The sequence below is a fragment of the Bufo bufo genome, chromosome 9 (assembly GCF_905171765.1).
Source record: "Bufo bufo chromosome 9, aBufBuf1.1, whole genome shotgun sequence".
In the NCBI taxonomy this organism is placed as follows: domain Eukaryota; kingdom Metazoa; phylum Chordata; class Amphibia; order Anura; family Bufonidae; genus Bufo; species Bufo bufo.
In genome coordinates, this window is record NC_053397.1 from 25,564,152 (window position 1) to 25,585,990 (window position 21,839).

A 21,839-nucleotide genomic window follows, 5' to 3' on the forward strand; every position below is an offset into this window, starting at 1 on the left:
TGTTAGAAAGAGAAGAGATTGGCATGTACTATATCAGAGATGCTCAACCTACGGCCCTCCAGCTGTTGTAAAACTACAACTCCCACCATGCCCTTCTGTAGGCTGTCCGGGAATAATGGGAGTTGTCGTTTTCCAACAGCTGGAGGGCCGCAGGTTGAGCATGTCTGTACTATATGATGAGACTATCACAGCAAACAGGTCAAGTAGCATAGCCCATGTCCATCCATGGGCCCAAAAGCAGTTGTAAGCCTGACCTCTATAGTATGTCCATGATGAGGACTTGCCATTTATTTCAATCCTACATTTTAGATAGCAACAAGAGTCAGTGAAAAAGCTCACGGTGATATTTAACTGTATGGACACATTTGCAAACATGGTGGTATTATTTGACCTAGAAAACATGTCTTCTTTCTTCCAGAAATAGTGCCACTCCTGTACATAGGTTGTATCTGGTATGGCACCCTTCACGTCAATAGATCTGAGCTGTAATACCAGGCACAACCTATGTACGGGGGGGGGGGGGGGGGGGGGCGCTGTTTCTGGAAGAAAGCACACCAGTTTTGATAAATCTCGCCCATGATATTACCTGAATCTAATCTCCGGCCTTGTGTAGAACGGCGATATAATGGGACGATATATAACCTGGCACCAGAGCTGCACTCTAACAATAACCTTTTGGCCACATGCAGTAAATTATCATGGACTTGCCAGACGGACTTGTGACCTTCAACGTCTAACTAAACGCCTGCATTAGGCCTCCTGCACACGAACGTGTGCTGCCCGTTGCCGTATTGCAATACACGGGCGCCGTTCCATGGGCATTCTGCGTCACGGATGCGGACCCATTCACTTCAATGGGTCCGCAAATCCGGAGATGCGGAATGGTGTGGAACAGAAGGATGGAACGGAACCCTACGGAACACTACGGAGTGCTTCTGTGGGGTTTTCGTCCCGTACTTCTGTTCCGCAAAAAGATAGAACATGTCCTATTCTTTTGCGTAACGCTGTGGCTGCCCCGCGGTCGGTGTTCGTGCATTGCGGCCCGCAATTTGCAGGCTTCAGCACGGCCACGGGGCACACACGTTCGTGTGCAGGAGGCCTTAGTCTTCAAGGAGATTAGGTGCCTACAGTATTTCCAGATACAGTGCCACCCTTCCATAGGCTGTATTCGGTATTGCATTTATTTGAATAATGAGGAACTGCAATACCAGAAGCAACCCATAGGGAAGAGTGGTGCTGTTTCTGGAAACAAAAATTCTAATCTCATACAACCCCTTTAAGAGGGCGCAGTATTTCAGTTATGTATTAAATCCCTTGCTTATTGCCAGGAATATTTTTGGCAGCTGATATGCTTAGCAGTAATAAAATAATCTCCTGTTATGAACTTCAAGCAACACTTCTGAGTGGGCAGGGACAGGATTCTTTGCAACCTAACACAAAGACCGGGGACACAGACTAATATACCAAGAGACCAGTTTCTATCGCATAGTGGGCACAGGGTGTATATAAGTCGTGCATTATTCTCTATTATTTTCTCACAGCACTGACTGCAGGGGAATTATTTTAAAGGAATATTCCTATCTCTTATTGGGCCCCTATGCAAAATCTGTAACGCCCTCCCCCCCCCTTCCCATGTGTCATTTATAATACTGGTTTTTCTGATGTGGCAGATGGGCTCAGACACCAGAGCTGGAGTGAGACCGCTACACCCCTGGTGCCGGCAGCTACCTCTGCACCTATTACAGCTACACCCCTGGTGCCGGCAGCTCCCTCTGCACCTATTACAGCTATACCCCTGGTGCCAGCAGCTACCTCTGCACCTATTACAGCTATACCCCTGGTGCCAGCAGCTACCTCTGCACCTATTACAGCTACACCCCTGGTGCCGGCAGCTACCTCTGCACCTATTACAGCTATACCCCTGGTGCCGGCAGCTCCCTCTGCACCTATTACAGCTATACCCCTGGTGCCAGCAGCTACCTCTGCACCTATTACAGCTACACCCCTGGTGCCGGCAGCTCCCTCTGCACCTATTACAGCTATACCCCTGGTGCCAGCAGCTACCTCTGCACCTAATACAGCTATACCCCTGGTGCCGGCAGCTACCTCTGCACCTATTACAGCTATACCCCTGGTGCCAGTAGCAACCTCTGCACCTATTACAGCTATACCCCTGGTGCCAGCAGCTACCTCTGCACCTATTACAGCTATACCACTGGTGCCGGCAGCTGTCTCTTCACCTAATACAGCTACACACCTGGTGCCAGAAGGTACCTCTGCACCTAGTACAGCTACACCCCTGGTGCCAGAAGCTCCCTCTGCACCTATTACAGCTACACCCCTGGTGCCGGCAGCTCCCTCTGCACCTATTACAGCTACACCCCTGGTGCCGGCAGCTCCCTCTGCACCTATTACAGCTATACCCCTGGTGCCAGCAGCTACCTCTGCACCTATTACAGCTATACCCCTGGTGCCAGCAGCTACCTCTGCACCTATTACAGCTATACCCCTGGTGCCAGCAGCTACCTCTGCACCTATTACAGCTACACCCCTGGTGCCGGCAGCTCCCTCTGCACCTATTACAGCTACACCCCTGGTGCCGGCAGCTCCCTCTGCACCTATTACAGCTACACCCCTGGTGCCAGCAGCTACCTCTGCACCTATTACAGCTATACCCCTGGTGCCAGCAGCTACCTCTGCACCTATTACAGCTACACCCCTGGTGCCAGCAGCTACCTCTGCACCTATTACAGCTATACCCCTGGTGCCAGCAGCTACCTCTGCACCTATTACAGCTATACCCCTGGTGCCAGCAGCTACCTCTGCACCTATTACAGCTACACCCCTGGTGCCGGCAGCTCCCTCTGCACCTATTACAGCTACACCCCTGGTGCCGGCAGCTCCCTCTGCACCTATTACAGCTACACCCCTGGTGCCGGCAGCTCCCTCTGCACCTATTACAGCTATACCCCTGGTGCCAGCAGCTACCTCTGCACCTATTACAGCTATACCCCTGGTGCCAGCAGCTACCTCTGCACCTATTACAGCTATACCCCTGGTGCCAGCAGCTACCTCTGCACCTATTACAGCTATACCCCTGGTGCCGGCAGCTGTCTCTTCACCTAATACAGCTACACACCTGGTGCCAGAAGCTACCTCTGCATCTATTACAGCTACACCCCTGGTGCCGGCAGCTACCTCTGTACCTATTACAGCTACACCCATGGTGCTGGCAGCTACCTCTGTACCTATTACAGCTACACCCCTGGTGCCGGCAGCTGTCTCTGTACCTATTACAGCTACACCCATGGTGCTGGCAGCTACCTCTGCACCTATTACAGCTACACCCCTGGTGCCAGCAGCTACCTCTGCACCTAGTACAGCTACACCCCTGGTGCCAGCAGCTACCTCTGCACCTATTACAGCTACACCCCTGGTGCCAGCAGCTGTCTCGTCACCTAGTACAGCTACACACCTGGCGCCAGCAGCTGTCTCTTCACCAAATACAGCTACACCCCTGGTGCCGGCAGCTCCCTCTGCAGCTATTACAGCTACACACCTGGTGCCAGCAGCTACCTCTGCATCTATGACAGCTATACCCCTGGTGCCAGCAGCTACCTCTGCACCTATTACAGCTACACCCCTGGTGCCAGCAGCTACCTCTGCACCTACAGGTGAAACTAAAAAAATTAGAATAACGTGCAAAAGTCCATTTATTTCAGTAATGCAAATTAAAAGGAATTGCATTAATGCAGCTTAAAATTAGAATTTTGTGAAAAGGTTCCATATTCTAGGCTCAAAGTGTCAGACTATAGTCAGCTAATTAATCCAAACCCCCTGAGCAAAGGGGACCTCAAAATTGAGACTTGGGGTTTCATAAGCTATAAGCCATAATTATCCAAATTATAACAAATAAAGGATTGAAATATCTCGCTTTGCCTGTAATGAGTCTCATATATTGGTTTCACCTTTCAAGTAGCATAACTGAAATAAATGAACTTTGCACAATATTCAAAATTTTAGAGTTTCACCTGTAGTACAGCTACACCCCTGGTGCCGGCAGCTACCTCTGCACCTATCACAGCTAAGCCCGTGGTGCCAGCAGCTACTTCTGCACCTAGCACAGCTACACCCATGGTGTCGGCAGCTCCCTCTGCACCTATCACAGCTACTGTGAAACACAGAAGAGGCTCGGTTATGTTTTGGGACTGCTTTGCTTCACCTGAAATAGGGTGTCTTGAATCTTTGTAGGGTACAATGAACTCTGAAGTCTATGAAGGCATTCTGGAGCAAAATGTGCTGACCAGTGTCCCAGTCGCAGGTCGTGGGTCCTCCAACAGGATAATGACCCAAAGCACAGCTAAAAACATCCAGGAACGGCTAATAGAAAAGCACTGGACTGTTCTGAAGTGACCTTCTATGAGCCCTGATCTACATTCTATTGAACGTCTGTGGAAAGAGCTGAAACATACAGTCTGGAGAAGACACCCTTTAAACCTGAGACAGCTGGAGTAGTGTGCTCATGAAGAGTGGCCAAAATTCCTGTGGACAGATGCAAAAATCTCATTGAGCGTAAGGGCGGGTTCGCATTGGCGTTACAGAATTCCATTCAGACCTAAAAGTATCTAAAGTCTATGGCTAGCAGTGAGCCAGTTGTAGACCTTGCACCCCCAGGCCCTCCTTCTTGTGTTTGGAGATTTTAACCATGCTTCCTCATCATCCACGCTGTCCAGTTTCACACAGTAAGTAACCTGCCACACAAGAGTCAATAAAGCACTGGACTTGGTCTTTGCCAACGTAAGGGAGTCATATAACTCATCAGCCCTACCACCCCTGGGAAGATCCGATCACAAAGCAAATGGAACAGTGAATTAGTGAGGTCTGGAAAAGCCTTAAGTCAATATCTGGTCACTGACAGCCTGTCTCCCACATAGAACGAGATAAAAAGTGGGTTAATGAGCTCAAAATATTCTTCATTAAGTTTGATCACACACCTGCTCCTCCCACCCCACCATGCCCTTCTATCCCCTCTCCCATATTAAGGGTGACCTTGCCTCCTGCTATTAGCCCTCGCCTCCAGATCAGTCAATCTAACGATCAGTCATCTGGCTACAGTCTGATATTTACAAGTGCCCAGGTGAGAAGGGAACTTGGGAGTATCAAAGCAGGAAAAGCCGCAGGGTCGGATGGCATCAGTGCCACGGTACTTAAAGGGGTTCTCCAGGAATTAAGAAAAATAAAATAGTTAAATATTACTTAATTATAAATATATTCCCAAATACCTTTCATTAGTTATAATGGCTCATTTTGTCTAGGGAGTAATCATCAGGAGAAATAAAATGGCCACCGTGCTATTAGTCCACACAAAATCTGTCCTAATCTCACAGAAGGACAAGTTACTTCAGAGCACTGAGCTAAAGAGCCGCCTCATCCTCCTCTCTGCTTGTCAGGGATTATGATCCTGAATACAGCTGATAACATCTTCTGCTGCCCTGTCCATCCTCCCTGTACTTCATGTCTTCTCATGAGCTCCATTCCTACAGAGATTCAGCTGAAGCTCTTATCAGCTGTATTCAGGATCAAAATCCCTGAGAGGAGGATGAGGCCTCCTAATGATTGCTCCCTGGACAAAACAAGCCACTATAAATAATGAAAGGTATTTAAGGAATATATTTATAATAAAGTAATATTTAAGTATTTTCATTTTCTTAATTCCCGGAGAACCCCTTTAAGAGCTGTGGTGATCAGCTGTGTGGTATTATTACATATATGTTCAATAAGACCCTGAAGTTGGGAAAGGTACCACAACTGCGGAAATCATCTTGTGTGGTACCAGTTCCGAAGACACCTCATCCGATGGACCTCAACAGCTACAGACCAGTGGCATTGACATCTCACTTGATTAAGGTCTTGCAGAGGTTGTCACATCTCACACATCTCCTCCTTCTAGTGAACTCATCCATGGACCCCTTCCAGTTTGCTTATTGGCCTGGCATTGGGTTGGACAACGCCATCATCCACCTTCTACACCAAGCTATTTCTCACCTTGAGAAACCAGGGAACCCTTTGAGAATGGTGTTCTTTGATTTCTCAAGTGCTTTCAACACCATACAGCCAGGGCTACTAAGAGACAAGCTAGATCTTGTCGGAGTGGACCACCACCTCTCCAATTGGATCCTAGACTACCTGACAAACCGACCTCAGTATGTCAGACTTCAGGTACAAATCATCTAGCTGCTACAGAAGTTATCTGATAACTCGGCAATAGTAGGCCTCATCACAAACAAGGATGACATAGAATATAGAGAACTGACCCGGGAATTTGTGGATTGGTGCCAGCAGAACCACCTTAAGATCAATGCCGGGAAGACTAAGTAGATGGTTGTAGACTTCCTCAGGCACAGACATCCTCCTAAACCAGTGGACATCCAGGGGATGGACAGTGAGATAGTCAATACTGATAAGTACCAGGGTGTACTCCTCAATAATAAGCTGGACTGGGCAGATAACATGGACGTACTATACAGAAAGGGACACAGCAGGCTTTACCTGCTTAGGAGGCTGAGAGTTTTTGGAGTGCTCTGTGGTAGCAGCCTCTCAACCAGGGAGAAGAAGAAACTTGACAAACTGATTAGAATGACCAGCTCCGTCCTGGGGAGCCCCCTAGAACCAGTGCAGCTGGTAGGTGAGAGAAGGATACTATCTGAGATGATCTCCATGCTGGTGAATAACTCCCATCCAATGCATGAGACGGTGATAACTCCGCTTGCTTTCCCTCTCTCTCTCTCTCTGCTGTACCAATAAGCTGAAGAGGTAACTTGGCTTCCTCTGTAAGCTGCACTTTCCCTCTGTAGTCTGACTCTAAGTTATGCCAGGGAACTTTCCTCCTGGCTCCTGAGGCTTTAAGATTTGGCCTCATGGCTTAAGGTGCTCTGGCTGGCGTGGGCACGTCCAGCAGAGACGTGCCCCTGCACACCTGTCCTCTAGCAGGGGGTAAGCTAGACTAACTAGAAACTGGTCCCCACCCTTACTGCAGGAAGTGGGGGGGGGGGGGGGGGTAGAATGGAAAGTTCCATGCTATCTAAGTATAGCTCTGCAGTGTTTGCTGCCACCTGCTGGTGGACCAGGCACAGTTACATAACATTAGACATGCACAGTGTGGAGGACCTGTAATAAATGCATAAGATGACATGAGGTTAGACCAGGGATGGCCAACCTGAGGCTCTCCAGCTGTTGCAAAACTACAACTCCCAGCATGCCCACACTGCCTACAGCTATCATCCTACAGCAGGGCATGGTGGGAGTTGTAGTTTTGCAACAGCTGGAGAGCCACAGGTCGGCCATCCCTGGGTTAGACCAATAAAGACAGTAGCAAGGTGCAAAAGTGGAGGTGCAGTGTACTCAAGTTGTGCGTAGTAGGTGTTTCTGAGTGTAGTAGTGCAATATACACTAACCTGGTACAGCTGACTCTCTGCAAGGGCAGGTATAGGTAGGAATAGTTCGTGACGCCAGTGCCAAGTAAACGGTGGCACGCCGTTTGCGGATGCAGGAAATAATTTGAGGAAACGCGGTGTTAAACAGAACTTCAACTTTAGTAGGTTGCAGGCAGAGACAATATTGGAAACGCAGTTCCTCAGCATACAGTCGATTTTGCAATTCGGTCGATGCAGGCAATTCAGTACAGCAGGGTAATTACAGAGTGTAAAACACAGGATTCGCAGCACAGGAGCTAGCACTCTAATTCTGTCTGATCCTGGAATATAGCAATTCTTCACCAAGGCCCATTAACCTAAGTCTGGCTTTATATCCTTGATTATGGCTTTCATAAGTACCTCCTCTGTTTCCTCAATACCTCTGGCTCCTCTGATATTTGCCTCAGTCTCTCCTAGCTTCTGAATGGTTCCTCAGGCTAAGGTATTCCTGCTTCTGCATGTAGGAATTCAGGAGGGAATCTTCTCCTGAACAGCAGGCTTCAGGCCTGGACTTGTCTCAGACATTATCTAATCTCCATCTGTAGATTACAGACACTAGACTCCGTCTCCCTTGCACTTCCCTGTCTGGCCTTATATAAACTAGGGCTCCCTAGCTCCCTCTATGGACTAGAACCTGTAATAACACCCCTAGCAGGCCTGTGCATGCAAGTTTCAGTGACAGGGAAATACACACATTACATTGCATTTTACAAAACTGACATACAACAACTTTCCATAATTAAGAAGGGACAACAGCACACCAAGTGACCTTTGGTAGTAACGGGTATTACAACTCCCGTATACTACATACCCCACTGCTTTAAGCTGAGTACGCCCTCGTACTCCATCATGGGTCGCCCAACTGGAATCTCTACCTGAAATAGAAAAAGAGACATGCAGGCATACATATATGCAATTCATCTGCATTTACATCAGGTCCAATTGGCAAAGGTGCAGGGTAGTGACAAGGGGCGTCGTTCTCTTCTCTCAGGATAATGAATGGAACGGGGGCGCTGACCTGGCACAGCGTAACAATATAACCAGGATAGTCCATGACAATGAATAAGTCCATGATAAAACAGTAGAAAACGGTATAAAAGTTCTTGGAGGCTCAAATAACAAACATGAGTCCGTACCCAGGTTATTTCCATATTAAATCACAGAGGCTCTCATGCGGTGGAGTCCATCTCTGGGCACAATACTTTTAAAAGAGTAAGAATCTCAGAGGCTCAGGTACTTTTGAGTCTGTCTCCGGGCACGGTTCCTTAGTATGAAGTTGCACAATAAAATGGACAGCAAAGACAAGTGCTGTAATACCCCTGATCAACCTGAAAAGGGGGTGAAGGGTAAAAGGTGCAACAAAGGAACAGGCCACAACTTGGCGTGGGATACCAAAAGCAGGCAGGAGGTCCTGGAAACAAACGTGGCCTTGCTGACTTTGTAATTTCAGTGGTCAACACCTACCACTGAGCCGTGGACAAACTGGCAGCTGCAACAAAGGCCAGCAACATAGGACTCCTGTCCTGGAAGGGTTAACATCACCTTCTGAAGAAATAAATCGAGGGCCTAGCAGGCTGACTACAGTGGCACATCATATCCACTTTGCTCTGCTGGCAAGTATCGTCTGTAGTATTCCTCTACAGGAGGATGGGCCCACATGACTGTATCAGGGGGTAGCTGCAGGGTAAAGGGGCCCCTAATAGGTATTGGCCCCATAGGCCTAGGGGTGAACCCTCTGGTGGGCCGTGCCGGCCCTGGCATAATCACTGCAGGGTGTGACATACTTGGTACCGCCGCAGCAAGCGGTCCGGTGCTCTGGGTGCAGCAATTCACAGCAATCGCGGGTCCGGTCTGGGGCACTGACGGAGCGGTGACAACAGAAGGCGGTCGGCGGGTGGTGACAGGCACCCTTACCTCATCCTTCCTCGGCGGCGTCTGGATCCTGGCGGTGTAGGTCTTACGCAACTCCCGCAACTTCTCCTCCAGCCGGACGATCTGCTCACCAATACTCTCGGTGTCGGAGTCGCTGTTCTCTGCTGGCGCCGCCGGCGCAGGTACAGTCACCGCTGATGCAGACTCGGCCTCTTCAGGTTCTGGACTTGCCTCCGGTCTCCGTCCCATCCGGATGTTCTGGAAGGTAGCACTCAATCCTCTTTGCTGCTCCAGCTCAGATAGTGTCTTCTCCCGACGTGGCAGCTCGGGGGAAGGGTAGGGGCTCACCCATTTCTCCAACACGGTTGGCTGCCAGAAGACGTTCGGCCCAATGAAGGAGCTCCGCTCCTGAAAGGCGTGATGGGCCGGCTCTGGAGAGCGTTCCGGTTCTCGCTCGCAGCCAGAGTGGTCTTCTTCTTCTGCCTCCCAATCCTCAGGTCCTCGCTTCGGACGGGTCACAGCAGTCGCATAGGGGCCTCGCAGGCTCTCGGCAGGGGTGTACTCCACTTCCTCTCCCTCGCGGAGGCTGTGCTGGTACGAAGGGAGGTAGTCTCTCTTGACAGACCTTCGATTGACATAGAGGTCTCTGCCAGTAAGATAGTCCTGAATAAACCCGTAGCCACGGGGTTTGTCAAACGACAGCACCACTCCCTTTCTCCTTTCCAGGCGGGGTTGGGTGTGCGTATGTCTTTCATGTATGGTCTTAGTTAGCTCCTCATACACGATCTTTGTCTGGGTATTTCGCTTGATAGCGGCCTCCCGAATCTCCGCCATCAGGGAAGACCATTTAAACGATGGCTGAAAAAAGTCCCTCCATGAGCCATAGTAGGGCTCGGGTTCTTTCTCCCTGGTGCGGCAGGCGGGTTGCTCCGGTCCCGGAGCGTAGGCCGGTGGAGCCTCCTCTGGCTCTACACCGGTGTCGGTCATTTTTCCAATCATAGGTGCGGACTCTGCAGCAACACTCTGCTCACAATCCAACATGCTCGATCCTACTGAGGAGAGCGATAGGGACGCGTCAATTAAAGTAGTCAGCTCCTCCCATTGCACTGGAAGGCCGCCCCCCAGGTATCTCAGTATAGGGAAGGCGGTGTCCATGCTGGCAGACATGCAAATGTCCAGATAAGCCGTGGCGCCTGCCCTTGACCTTCTTCCCGCCTTTTCCTCAGAAAGGCGCCAATTTTTCCCGCCTTTTCGGGATGAAGGTGACGCAGCAGTAAATTCAGCCAGCTCAGCGGCCATCTTTAGGTACAAACGCTGTCTGTTCACTGACAGCAAGAAGGAATGTTTAAAGTCCACAAAACCACAATCCAATGCGGCGATTTTCTTCCTCTGGGTAGCGCAACCCTGCACAGCGCTTTTTAGAGGTTTTTGGAACACTTTGGGTACGATCTTCAGTCCACAAAGTCCACTTTCATTAAACAGGAAAATTGTCACTTTGGTCACAGGGCACTTGTATAAGGCACAAAGTACACGCTTCTTGCACTAGAAAGCGTGCGTATCCTGTTCGTGACGCCAAAAGAGAGGTGCAGTGTACTCAAGTTGTGCGTAGTAGGTGTTTCTGAGTGTAGTAGTGCAATATACACTAACCTGGTACAGCTGACTCTCTGCAAGGGCAGGTATAGGTAGGAATAGTTCGTGACGCCAGTGCCAAGTAAACGGTGGCACGCCGTTTGCGGATGCAGGAAATAATTTGAGGAAACGCGGTGTTAAACAGAACTTCAACTTTAGTAGGTTGCAGGCAGAGACAATATTGGAAACGCAGTTCCTCAGCATACAGTCGATTTTGCAATTCGGTCGATGCAGGCAATTCAGTACAGCAGGGTAATTACAGAGTGTAAAACACAGGATTCGCAGCACAGGAGCTAGCACTCTAATTCTGTCTGATCCTGGAATATAGCAATTCTTCACCAAGGCCCATTAACCTAAGTCTGGCTTTATATCCTTGATTATGGCTTTCATAAGTACCTCCTCTGTTTCCTCAATACCTCTGGCTCCTCTGATATTTGCCTCAGTCTCTCCTAGCTTCTGAATGGTTCCTCAGGCTAAGGTATTCCTGCTTCTGCATGTAGGAATTCAGGAGGGAATCTTCTCCTGAACAGCAGGCTTCAGGCCTGGACTTGTCTCAGACATTATCTAATCTCCATCTGTAGATTACAGACACTAGACTCCGTCTCCCTTGCACTTCCCTGTCTGGCCTTATATAAACTAGGGCTCCCTAGCTCCCTCTATGGACTAGAACCTGTAATAACACCCCTAGCAGGCCTGTGCATGCAAGTTTCAGTGACAGGGAAATACACACATTACATTGCATTTTACAAAACTGACATACAACAACTTTCCATAATTAAGAAGGGACAACAGCACACCAAGTGACCTTTGGTAGTAACGGGTATTACAACTCCCGTATACTACAGTAACACCACTCTGGGGTGTTACAATAGCATTGGGCAGTACCGTCAGTGACAGACTGCTGCAACCCAAGTGTGACAAGGAGCGCCATCGGAAGTCATTCCTCCCGGGTGCTGTTAGGCTGTTAAACCAACACTGACCCAAGCGGAGACAGACTGCACTCAGCACCTACGGGTTCCTGTGGATATCATTCCATCCAGAGACTGAATTCTATGAGCTGTGATATCTAGATCCCTTATTTTTTACATGTTTTATCTGTAATCTACTGTCACTGTAATGTCTTTATTTTTGTGTCCGCCTGACGATGCGGAGGCAAACGGATCCGTCCTGACACACAATGTAAGTCAATGTGGACGGATCCGTTTTCTCTGACACAATATGGCACAATAGAAAACGTATCAGTCCCCCATTGACTTTCAGCCGGTCCCCTCACCGGTAATATATTTACCCCGCTCCCTCCTGGTCCCCGCACCGCCGCTGCGGGGGACCAGGAGGGATCCGGTGTCGGGGGGGGGGGGAGCAGCCGATGGCAGAGGGGGACAGGGACGAGCCTCCCTAGCATCGCGGTTGACGCTAAGGAGCTCCCCCCCCCTCCCCTTCCCCCGACATCGGATGTTTTTATCCGTCTGCAGGGAGAAGCAGCAGCGGCGGTGCGGAGACCAGGAGCGGCGCCGGAAGCGGGGAGCGGAGTAAGTATATTACCAGTGAGGGGCCTGACATATGTGGGGGGGGGGGGGGAGTTGAGAAATTGGATAACCCCTTTAATCACTCCGTTGCTGTTCAAAGGACATAATAATTAATAATAAATAACAAATAATAAGTGAGCAAATTCGCGCTGTGTGTCTGCGGACCCGTTAAAGGGATTTTCCCATTTTTTTTTTTTTACTGATGACCTATCCTCTGCGACCCCTGCCGATCATCACAGAAGCTCCGGGGCCTTCGCAGCTTTTTTTGTGAGTCACAAACCCTCAGCCGTGCGTCGGGAGGGGCTTTCATCCGCTCAGTTTTTCATTTGCTTTCATTCCCTGATACCAAGCAAAGATCTTGAAGTGAAGGCCCGTGCACACAGACCCCACCGCCGTAAGACACTCATCGGCTTGGTGCCCCTGGCAGTCACAAGCCCTAAAACAAGAAGATCGGTAATCAACGTTTTAAATGTGAATGAGATTTTATGAAACCTTTTGTTGTTTTACGGCCCCTGTAAAAAAGTATCAGCCATTGCGGACTATCTCACACAAAGGTTAGAAGCAGCCTGCAGCGTCCTTCAGTGCACGTCCAGAAGAACGTACTGGAGAACACTACGTGCAGTATCTCCTCTTGGAGGCTGGCTGCACGTCATTGGAGGAGTTGTAGGGTTTGGGTGTCAGTCCTGTGGCCACATACCTCTGGGACACACCTTTCACTTCGCACACACGGATGTTATATTTTGCAACCTGCTTTTCCCCCTGATGATAGCCCTGCCAGTCTGATAGCATTCCTCTCCCCACCCTGCAGTCAAATGACAGCCTCCGCTATTGTACTGCACCATATTGGCTGACGATCCACGTACCGTGGAGGAAGCACAAGCCACGGCACACAGGTAGCTCAAGATTTAACTGCCATCGTGTCCCAGGTCAGCATTCACACTGTACTGAGAAAAAAAAAAAGTTTTTCTGGCTGTGGAGGACTAAGCACCACCATTTTTTGCAGCCATTCATTTGAACAGGCGACATGTAATACCCCATTTTACCAGCAGTGGCCGCTGCAGAAAAAATGCACAGTGGTCTGACCGATAAATGTTCGTCAATCAGCTGATCACAAGGTGCTCCTCATTTAGAGAAGGGCTTGTTAAGATAAGATAAGATCACACCAGATGTAAAACTTTTTGGGGGTGGACTAGAAGGATAAACAGCAGGGGGCGCTACCAGAGAGGAATACGGAATGCATATAAAATACAGAACAATATTTTTATTGCATGTATATGGTGATAAAACTTCATTTGAAAGGCCCTATTTGCCGGATAGTAATACTTTTCATGGGATAACCCCTTTAATGAGGTGCTATTCCTGTTCTGTTACTGTTTCCATTCACTGACTACAAGCAGACATTGTGAAAATGGAATGGAATTGTAACACAAATGTATATTAGTAAGTTGCAGTACTTTTGCTAACAGATGCCCTTAAATCTTAGTTTAAGGCTAAAAGGGGTATCCCCATATAAAACATGTATGGCATATCCACAGTATAGTCCATACATTCTCAGACAGATATGGGTCGCCTCTTTAGGACCCAAACTTTTCTCTAGAATGGAGGTCCCCCAAACCGTCCGCTTGATTGGAGAATGAATGGAGAGGTGGCCGAGCATGCGTGAAGCTCTCTCCTGTCACTTTCCCGCGCGCTCAGCTGTTTCAGTATCTCCCATAGAGGTGAATGGAAAGCGCTTCACTTATGCGTAGCGACTCCACATTCACTCCCCACCTGAATGCTGTGGCTGTCTGCGGGATCCCTTCTTGGAGATAGGCACAGGTTCCAGAGGTGGGACCTACATCTATGAGCAGGGGCGGATTGGGAACGTAAAGTGGCCCTGGAAAAAAAACTAAGAGTGGCCCCAACGTTGTGGGTAGGTCCAAGTCAACAGAAGGTGGTGCTCAAAATACCATCCCACAGAACCAAAGTGGTGGCCATCAATAGCTGCCACGTTCTGTCCTCCTCCTCCAATTGTCTCTAATATGGAGTAGAGTGCTTGGGAGGTGAGATGTGGGCCACAACAGCGGGTCAGCCCTACCTTCAGCATGCTGCCTGGACTTCCTCTCATAATGACCTCTAGTGTTCCGCACGTAGTATGTACCCGGCCAGCAGCACTGACGAAGGCTCAGGTAGCCATATGGGCATCGGCCCGCCGGGAAAATTCCCTGTAGGGTCTATGGCCAGTCCGCCACTGTCTATCAGACATTTGTGCATATCCGGTGGATAGGCTATAAAAGTCTAAGATGGGAATACCTCTTTAAAGACTCAGGGAGGGGGTCGAGAATTTTTGTTTAGGCTAAAGGTTCCCTTTAATAAAATTATTTGCCCGGGTCAGTCATAATTCACTGTACAAAACGAGTTTTATCCAAGTCTGGAGACTTTTTCAATATGTGACTGTGCGGTAATTCCTGTAAGTGGATTACCCTCCTCTATATCCACAATTACTTCCCGCTGCTCTCGTACATACCATGGCGGCCGCTGATTAACAGTCTACCAGCTGAAGAAACTCTGCGTCTGCTGGAACTTTTCCATCAGCAGTAATTGTAAGCTCTGCTCGAAACAGGGAATTTATATGACATCAATTAATTATTAACAATTACAACTTACCGTAATTATGGCTGCAAACTAACTACTGATTCAAACCTTTTTCTCTGGCCAGAACTAAGAGCCTCATTTTCCCCAGAGCAAATCTTCACCTTTCATGATCCACTATTTTTCGGTGCTGAATTATTTTTTATTTTACCTTCATAGCAATCCAAGCTCCATTCTTCTGCTACACAGCTCCAAATCCTCTGCACAGATATGAATTTCTAACATAGGACTCGGACTTCCTGCAGCTACCACTAGAGGGAGCTTAGGAACTCACAGCATACTGTGTTACTATTAAGTACTATCTATAAACAGTATGCAGTGAGCTCCCTCTAGTGGTGGCTGCAGGAAGCCAACATGTTATGTATTAAATGTATGTCTAGGCAGGGGATATGGAGCTCTGCATCAGAAGAATAGGGCCCAACTGCTAGAACTTCAGAGCATAGGACTGGGAATATCTGCAGTCACCACTAGAGGGAGCATAGGAACTCACCACATACTGTGTTAATATTGAGTTTTATGTATAAACAGTATGCAGTGAGCTCCCTCTAGTGTTGGCTGCAGGAGACCAATATGCCATGTATTAAATGTATGTCTAGGCAGGGGATTTGGAGCTTTGTATCAGAAAAATAGGGCCCAACTGCTAGAATTTCTAGCATAGGACTGGGAATATCTGCAGTCACCACTAGAGGGAGCATAAGAACTCACCACATACTGTGTTATTATTGAGTTTTATGTATAAACAGTATGCAGTGAGCTCCCTCTAGTGGTGGCTGAAGGAGGCCAACATGTTATGTATTAAATGTATGTCTAGGCAGGGGATTTGGAGCTTTGTATCAGAAAAATAGGGCCCAACTACTAGAATTTCTAGCATAGGACTGGAAATATCTGCGTCACCACTAGAGGGAGCTTAGGATCTCACTGCATGCTGTGTTATTATTGAGTTTTATGTATAAACAGTATGCAGTGAGCTCCCTCTAGTGGTGGCTGCAGGAGGCAAACATGTTATGTATTAAATGTATATCTAGGCAGGGGATTTAGAGCTCTAAAACATATAAAGATAAAAAGATATACAAAGAAAAGTAATTAGCACAGAACTTTTAACCTATTTGGTGATTATAGGCCTATTTTAGATGGCTTGCCATCCTGTGCATCCTGTTTAGATATTCGTGCCATTCAGTGTAGCTGCTTTTGTATAGGTTCAAGCGTGTAAGCTTCAGGCGACTAGCGCATCAGGACCAATGGCTTCAATAGTGACAGGTGACGCACTGCTGACCCTGGGGCTTGACATCTTATCCAGATGTCCCAAGATGTATAAAAAGAACACAGATGTAAAGAAGGAATACAAAAACTACGAGGCTGGAGAAGAGTCAAACAATGTGTCACTAGGGTCTTGTTGGCTCCGCCACTCAACCAGGACGGGAACTTCATCAGGTAGGACATACATTACATAGACATTATACCACTCACCTCCTGCATACATACAAGCCAGCAGTAATGAGGAGATCCAGGCGATTTCACTAGAAGAAGCTCCAAAAGACTCCTGGATTTCTTTGTAGAAAACAGTTATTGCTTTGGAGAAGGCGTAGGAGAATCCCATGGATATGAAAGCCCCCAAAACCACCATCCATCCCCAGCCGCCATCAGGGGGGGTGTACCCCAAATCCGTTCCCACTGCTGGAGCCATTATGAAATCAGGACGCTCTTCTCATAGATCTGAAAGATAATAATCAACAATTATTGCACGTCTATAATATGCAAAATATCCGACTGCTCTATGCCTAGTTACGTGGGGACAATTCAGTGGGACATATTCACACGCGACGCAGGATTGTTCACCAGGTCATGCAGTGATATCACCATCAATAGTGTAGCTGCGGCATGTGTCCTGGCTGCAGGGTACTGGTGGGTCTGGGGGGGGATCTATCCTTGCCTTGGCTGGGGCAGCAAACCATATATTTGCCCTGTGTAATGGAAAGCCTAGCATGTCTACGTAGGTAAATGTGCCATTCAGGTTTCTGGGAAAGCTGGGTAGCAAGCTAAAGGCGTAATCCAGCTCTGCTCCAGAGACCGCCCTGTGTTCATGCTGAATTTGCCACATTAAACGCTGATCCACATTAAAGCCGCTCGTCACAGGTTCCTTGCAGATCCTTTAAATCAAATATAATAGGCTGGGGATCCAGGGACGCTGGTGGCTGCCGGCCCACAAAGGGGCCATTCATATACAGTTTAGCTTCTGCCAAATACAGTTCAACTGAGGTCTCAACGCAAAATGGTCCAGCTGTCATGCCATACAAAAAACCTGCACCAAAACCTGCACCATAGTTCACACCACAAAATCTGCAACTGTGTAAAAATCTTCATCTGCGGATTTTCTGGCAGAATTTTCAGCCACGTCTGAGGGCACCCTTAGTGGTCTGGGTCTGGATATGACACCCGGATCCCTCTTGGTTCTACAGAATCTAGTTGACATCATCATAGGGTTCCAAGATGTTCTAAGCTCTGAGGAACATTACGGGTCAGGGATGGAGACCTACTGAATCCATATAAGGACTCATTCACACGACCGTGGTTTCGTTCCGCATCTGAGCCGCATTTTTTTGCGGCTCGGGTGCGGACCCATTCACTTTAATGGAGTCGTAAAAGATGCGGCCAATGATAAAACATGTCCTATTCTTGTCCGTTTTGCAGACAAGAATAGGCATTTCTATAATGGGCCGTCTGTTCCGTTGCACAAACTACGGAAGGCACACGGGCGGCATCCATGTTTTGCGGATCCGCAATTTGCAGACCGCAAAACACGGCACAGTCATGTGAACAAGCCCTAAATGGGCCTCAGGCTGGGCTCAGGCTTTTTTTTGGGTTTTTGCTCTGCAACTATTAGTTTGCACCAGCTTTGAAATCTGTCATAGATTGACCTCTGGATGAATTTGCTGCAAATCGGTATCAAATCTGCAGCAAAATATGCAAGTGTCACATACTGATATAGTTGCAGAATCTGCCATGGATTTCATCCCATGGATTACATTTGTACAACAGAACGAGCATGCTGCAAATTGGTAAATCCACCGCACGCTCTGTTTTCCATGCAGAATTTTTCTGGTACATGAAAACCTGGATTAAAACCCCATTCAGATTTGCAGAGCGTAATTTGTATACAAATCTGCAGCATCTTCAAATCTGGCCTTATTGTCTTGTCCATCATATATTATACTAGCAGAAGGACCCGGCTTTGCACGGGTATATTTCATCTATTTCATTTTATGTTTCCGTGTGTCGTAAAAATATATCGACAGTTTCTCCCATAACAGTGACCTCTATAGTACCCGCCCCTTTAACAATGACCTCCACAGTGCCCGCCCCTTTAACATTGACCTCCACAGTGGCCGCCCTTTAATAGTGCCTGCCCCTTTAACAGTGACCTCCACAGTGCCCGCCCCTTTAAAAGTGACTTTTACAGTAACTGCCCCTTTAACAGTGACTTTCACAGTGCCCGCCCCTTTAACAGTGACTTTCACAATGACCGCCCCTTTAACAGTGACTTACACAGCGCCTGCCCCTTTAACAGAGACCTCAACAGTGCCCGCCCCTTTAAAAGTGACTTTCACAGTGACTGCCCCTTTAACAGTGACTTTCACAATAACCACCCCTTTAACAGTGACTTTTACAGTGACCGCCCTTTTAACAGTGACTTTCACAGTGCCCGCCCCTTTAACAGTGATTTACACAGTACCCGCCCATTTAACAGAGACCTCCACAGTGACTTTCACAGTGACCGCCCTTTTAAAAGTGACTTTCACAGTGACTGCCCCTTTAACAGTGACTTTCAAAATGACTGCCCCTTTAACAGTGACTTTTACAGTGACCGCCCCTTTAACAGTGACTTTCACAGTGACCGCCCCTTTAACAGTGACTTTCACAGTGACCGCCCCTTTAACAGTGACTTTCACAGTGACCGCCCCTTTAACAGTGACTTTCACAGTGACCACCCCTTTAACAGTGACATTTATAGTGACCTCCCCTTTAACAGTGACCGCCCCTTTAACAGTGACTTTTACAGTGGCCGTCCCTTTAACAGTGACCGCCCCTTTAACAGTGACTTTCACAGTGACCGCCCCTTTAACAGTGACTTTCACAGTGACCGCCCCTTTAACAGTGATTTTCACAGTGGCCGCCCCTTTAACAGTGACTTTCACAGTGGCCGCCCCTTTAACAGTGACTTTCACAGTGGCTGCCCCTTTAACAGTGACTTTTACAGTGGCCGCCCCTTTAACAGTGGCCGCCCCTTTAACAGTGGCCGCCCCTTTAACAGTGACTTTCACTGTGGCCGCCCCTTTAACATTGACCTCCACAGTGCCCGCCCCTTTAACAATGACTTTCACAGTGACCGCCCCTTTAACTGTGACTTCCACAGTGACCGCCCCTTTAACAGTTACTTTCACAGTGACCGCCCCTTTAACAGTGACTGCCCCTTTAACAGTGACTTCCACAGTGACCACCCCTTTAACAGTTACTTTCACAGTGACCGCCCATTTAACAGTGACTTTCACAGTGACCACCCCTTTAACAGTTACTTTCAAAGTGACCGCCCCTTTAACAGTGACTTTCACAGTGGCCACCCCTTTAACAGTGACCGCCCCTTTAACTGTGATTTTCACAGTGACCGCCCCTTTAACAGTGACTTTCAGAGTGACCACCCCTTTAACATAAAAACATAGAATGTGTCGGCAGATAAGAACCATTTGGCCCATCTAGTCTGCCCAATATACTGAATACTATGGATAGCCCCCGGCCCTATCTTAAATGAAGGATGGCCTTATGCCTATCCCATGCATGCTTAAAGGGCTTCTGTCAGCCCACTAAACCGTTTTTTGTTGCTTAATAATAACCCCTACACTGCGATTTATCCATACATAAGTAAAATAAGAATTTTGGTTCAGTAGAATTTGCTAAAACCCTATTTTTATAATATGTAAATTACCTTGCTACCAGCAAGTAGGGCGGCTACTTGCTGGTAGCAGCCGCATCCTCCGATGGTAATGACGCCCCCTCTGCTTGTTGATTGACAGGGCCAGCGGACGGGATCTTTCTCCGCTGGCCCTGCCTGTTTTCATTCAATATCTGGCGCCTGCGCCGCGGCCGTACCTATCTTCAATCGGCGCAGGCGCACTGAGAGGCGGCCACTCACTCGGCCGCTTCATCCTCAATGCGCCTGCGCCGGGTGTAGATGTGACGTCATCGGCGCAGGCGCATTGAGGATGAAGCACACAGAGCTATGGGGACTGTATATTGCGGACGTGCTAGCGGCCATCTAGGAACCCATGTCCTCAGCTCTACACACAAAATCCCGGTGACAGGTTCCCTTTAAGGTCCTTTAATCTTTCCTGGTAAGTTTTATCCTGCAACCCATGTACTAGTTTAGTAGCTCTTTTCTGAACGCTCTCCAAGGTAATTGTGAATGCTTGTATTTTAATTCCAATTCTTTAACCAACTCTGTAATTCATTGTTGCTAGAATGGAAGTTTGTCCTAGCATGCCCTAACTACCTAATAGGGAAGGGATGCAAATTAGCTCTTAACAAGATTTGCCTCTAATGCCACCAGATGTAAGGCAGCTATCCTATAAGTCAATATTCAGCTCTTAAAGGGACACTGACAGGCCTTCTGAGCATAATTAGCTCTTTATATGCCCCCCTAGGTCTCATAATAAGTTCCCAATGCATATAAGTATTATCCCTGTGCGCATTATAAAACGTTAAAATAATCTTTATAATCACCTCTCCTTTCTGCCCAAGGGGCGTTCTTTGTGGCGCATTTGTGCCCAGCCGCGTCCCAACTGCCGGATCCTTAGACACGCCCATCTCATTAGTATTCACTTCGCTGGGCGGTATTTTCCAGTCCCCGACATTCGGAGATCATGCGCATGCGCCCGGCACCCTCGCTCGCCGGGATCACATTGCGCCAAGTGAATACTAATGAGATGGGCGTGTCTAAGGACCCGGCAGTTGGGACGCGGCTGGGCACAAATGCGCCACAAAGAACGCCCCTTGGGCAGAAAGGAGAGGTGATTATAAAGATTATTTTTAACGTTTTATAATGCGCACAGGGATAATACTTATATGCATTAGGAACTTATTATGAGACCTAGGGGGGCATATAAAGAGCTAATTATGCTCAGAAGGCCTGTCAGTGTCCCTTTAAAATAAGCCTTGAGACATGACTTGGATATTAAATAAGCCAGCAAACCTTCACAGTGACCGACCCTTTAACAGTGACTTTCACAGTTACCGCCCCTTTAACAGTGACCGCCCCTTTAACAGTGACTTTCACAGTGACCGCCCCTTTAAAAGTGACTTTCACAGTGACCGCCCCTTTAACAGTGACTTTCACAGTGACCGCCCCATTAACTATAACTTTCACAGTGACCGCCCCTTTAACAGTGACTTTCACAGTGACCACCCCTTTAACCGTGCCCGCCCCTTTAACGGTTACTTTTACAGTGCCCGCCCCTTTTAAAACAGTGACCTCCACAGTACCCGCCCCTTTAAGCACTAAAGAAAAATGGCTGGGTTGTTATGGAAACCTGGAGTAAAACTGTGTTTATGGCAGTTGGGATTTGAAGAGAAAGACTTACAAGCTTGTATTGGGGGGGGCTCATTTTTTGGGAATATCTCAGGAACGATACGTCCTAGAGAGCTGAGACCCGGTCTAAAA

The 21,839-nt window shown here is 48.1% G+C and overlaps 1 protein-coding gene across 1 annotated transcript in view; it reads right to left on the bottom strand.

Annotated features, from left to right (window-relative positions):
* Nucleotides 1–21,839, bottom strand: part of LOC120979306 (monocarboxylate transporter 2-like) — a 63,762-nt gene that overhangs the window by 37,250 nt on the left and 4,673 nt on the right. The window contains exon 2 of the mRNA XM_040408009.1: nt 16,598–16,843. Within this exon, the coding sequence (XP_040263943.1) occupies nt 16,598–16,814 (217 nt within the window). The 5' untranslated portion in view covers nt 16,815–16,843. The remainder of the gene's footprint in view (nt 1–16,597; nt 16,844–21,839) is intronic.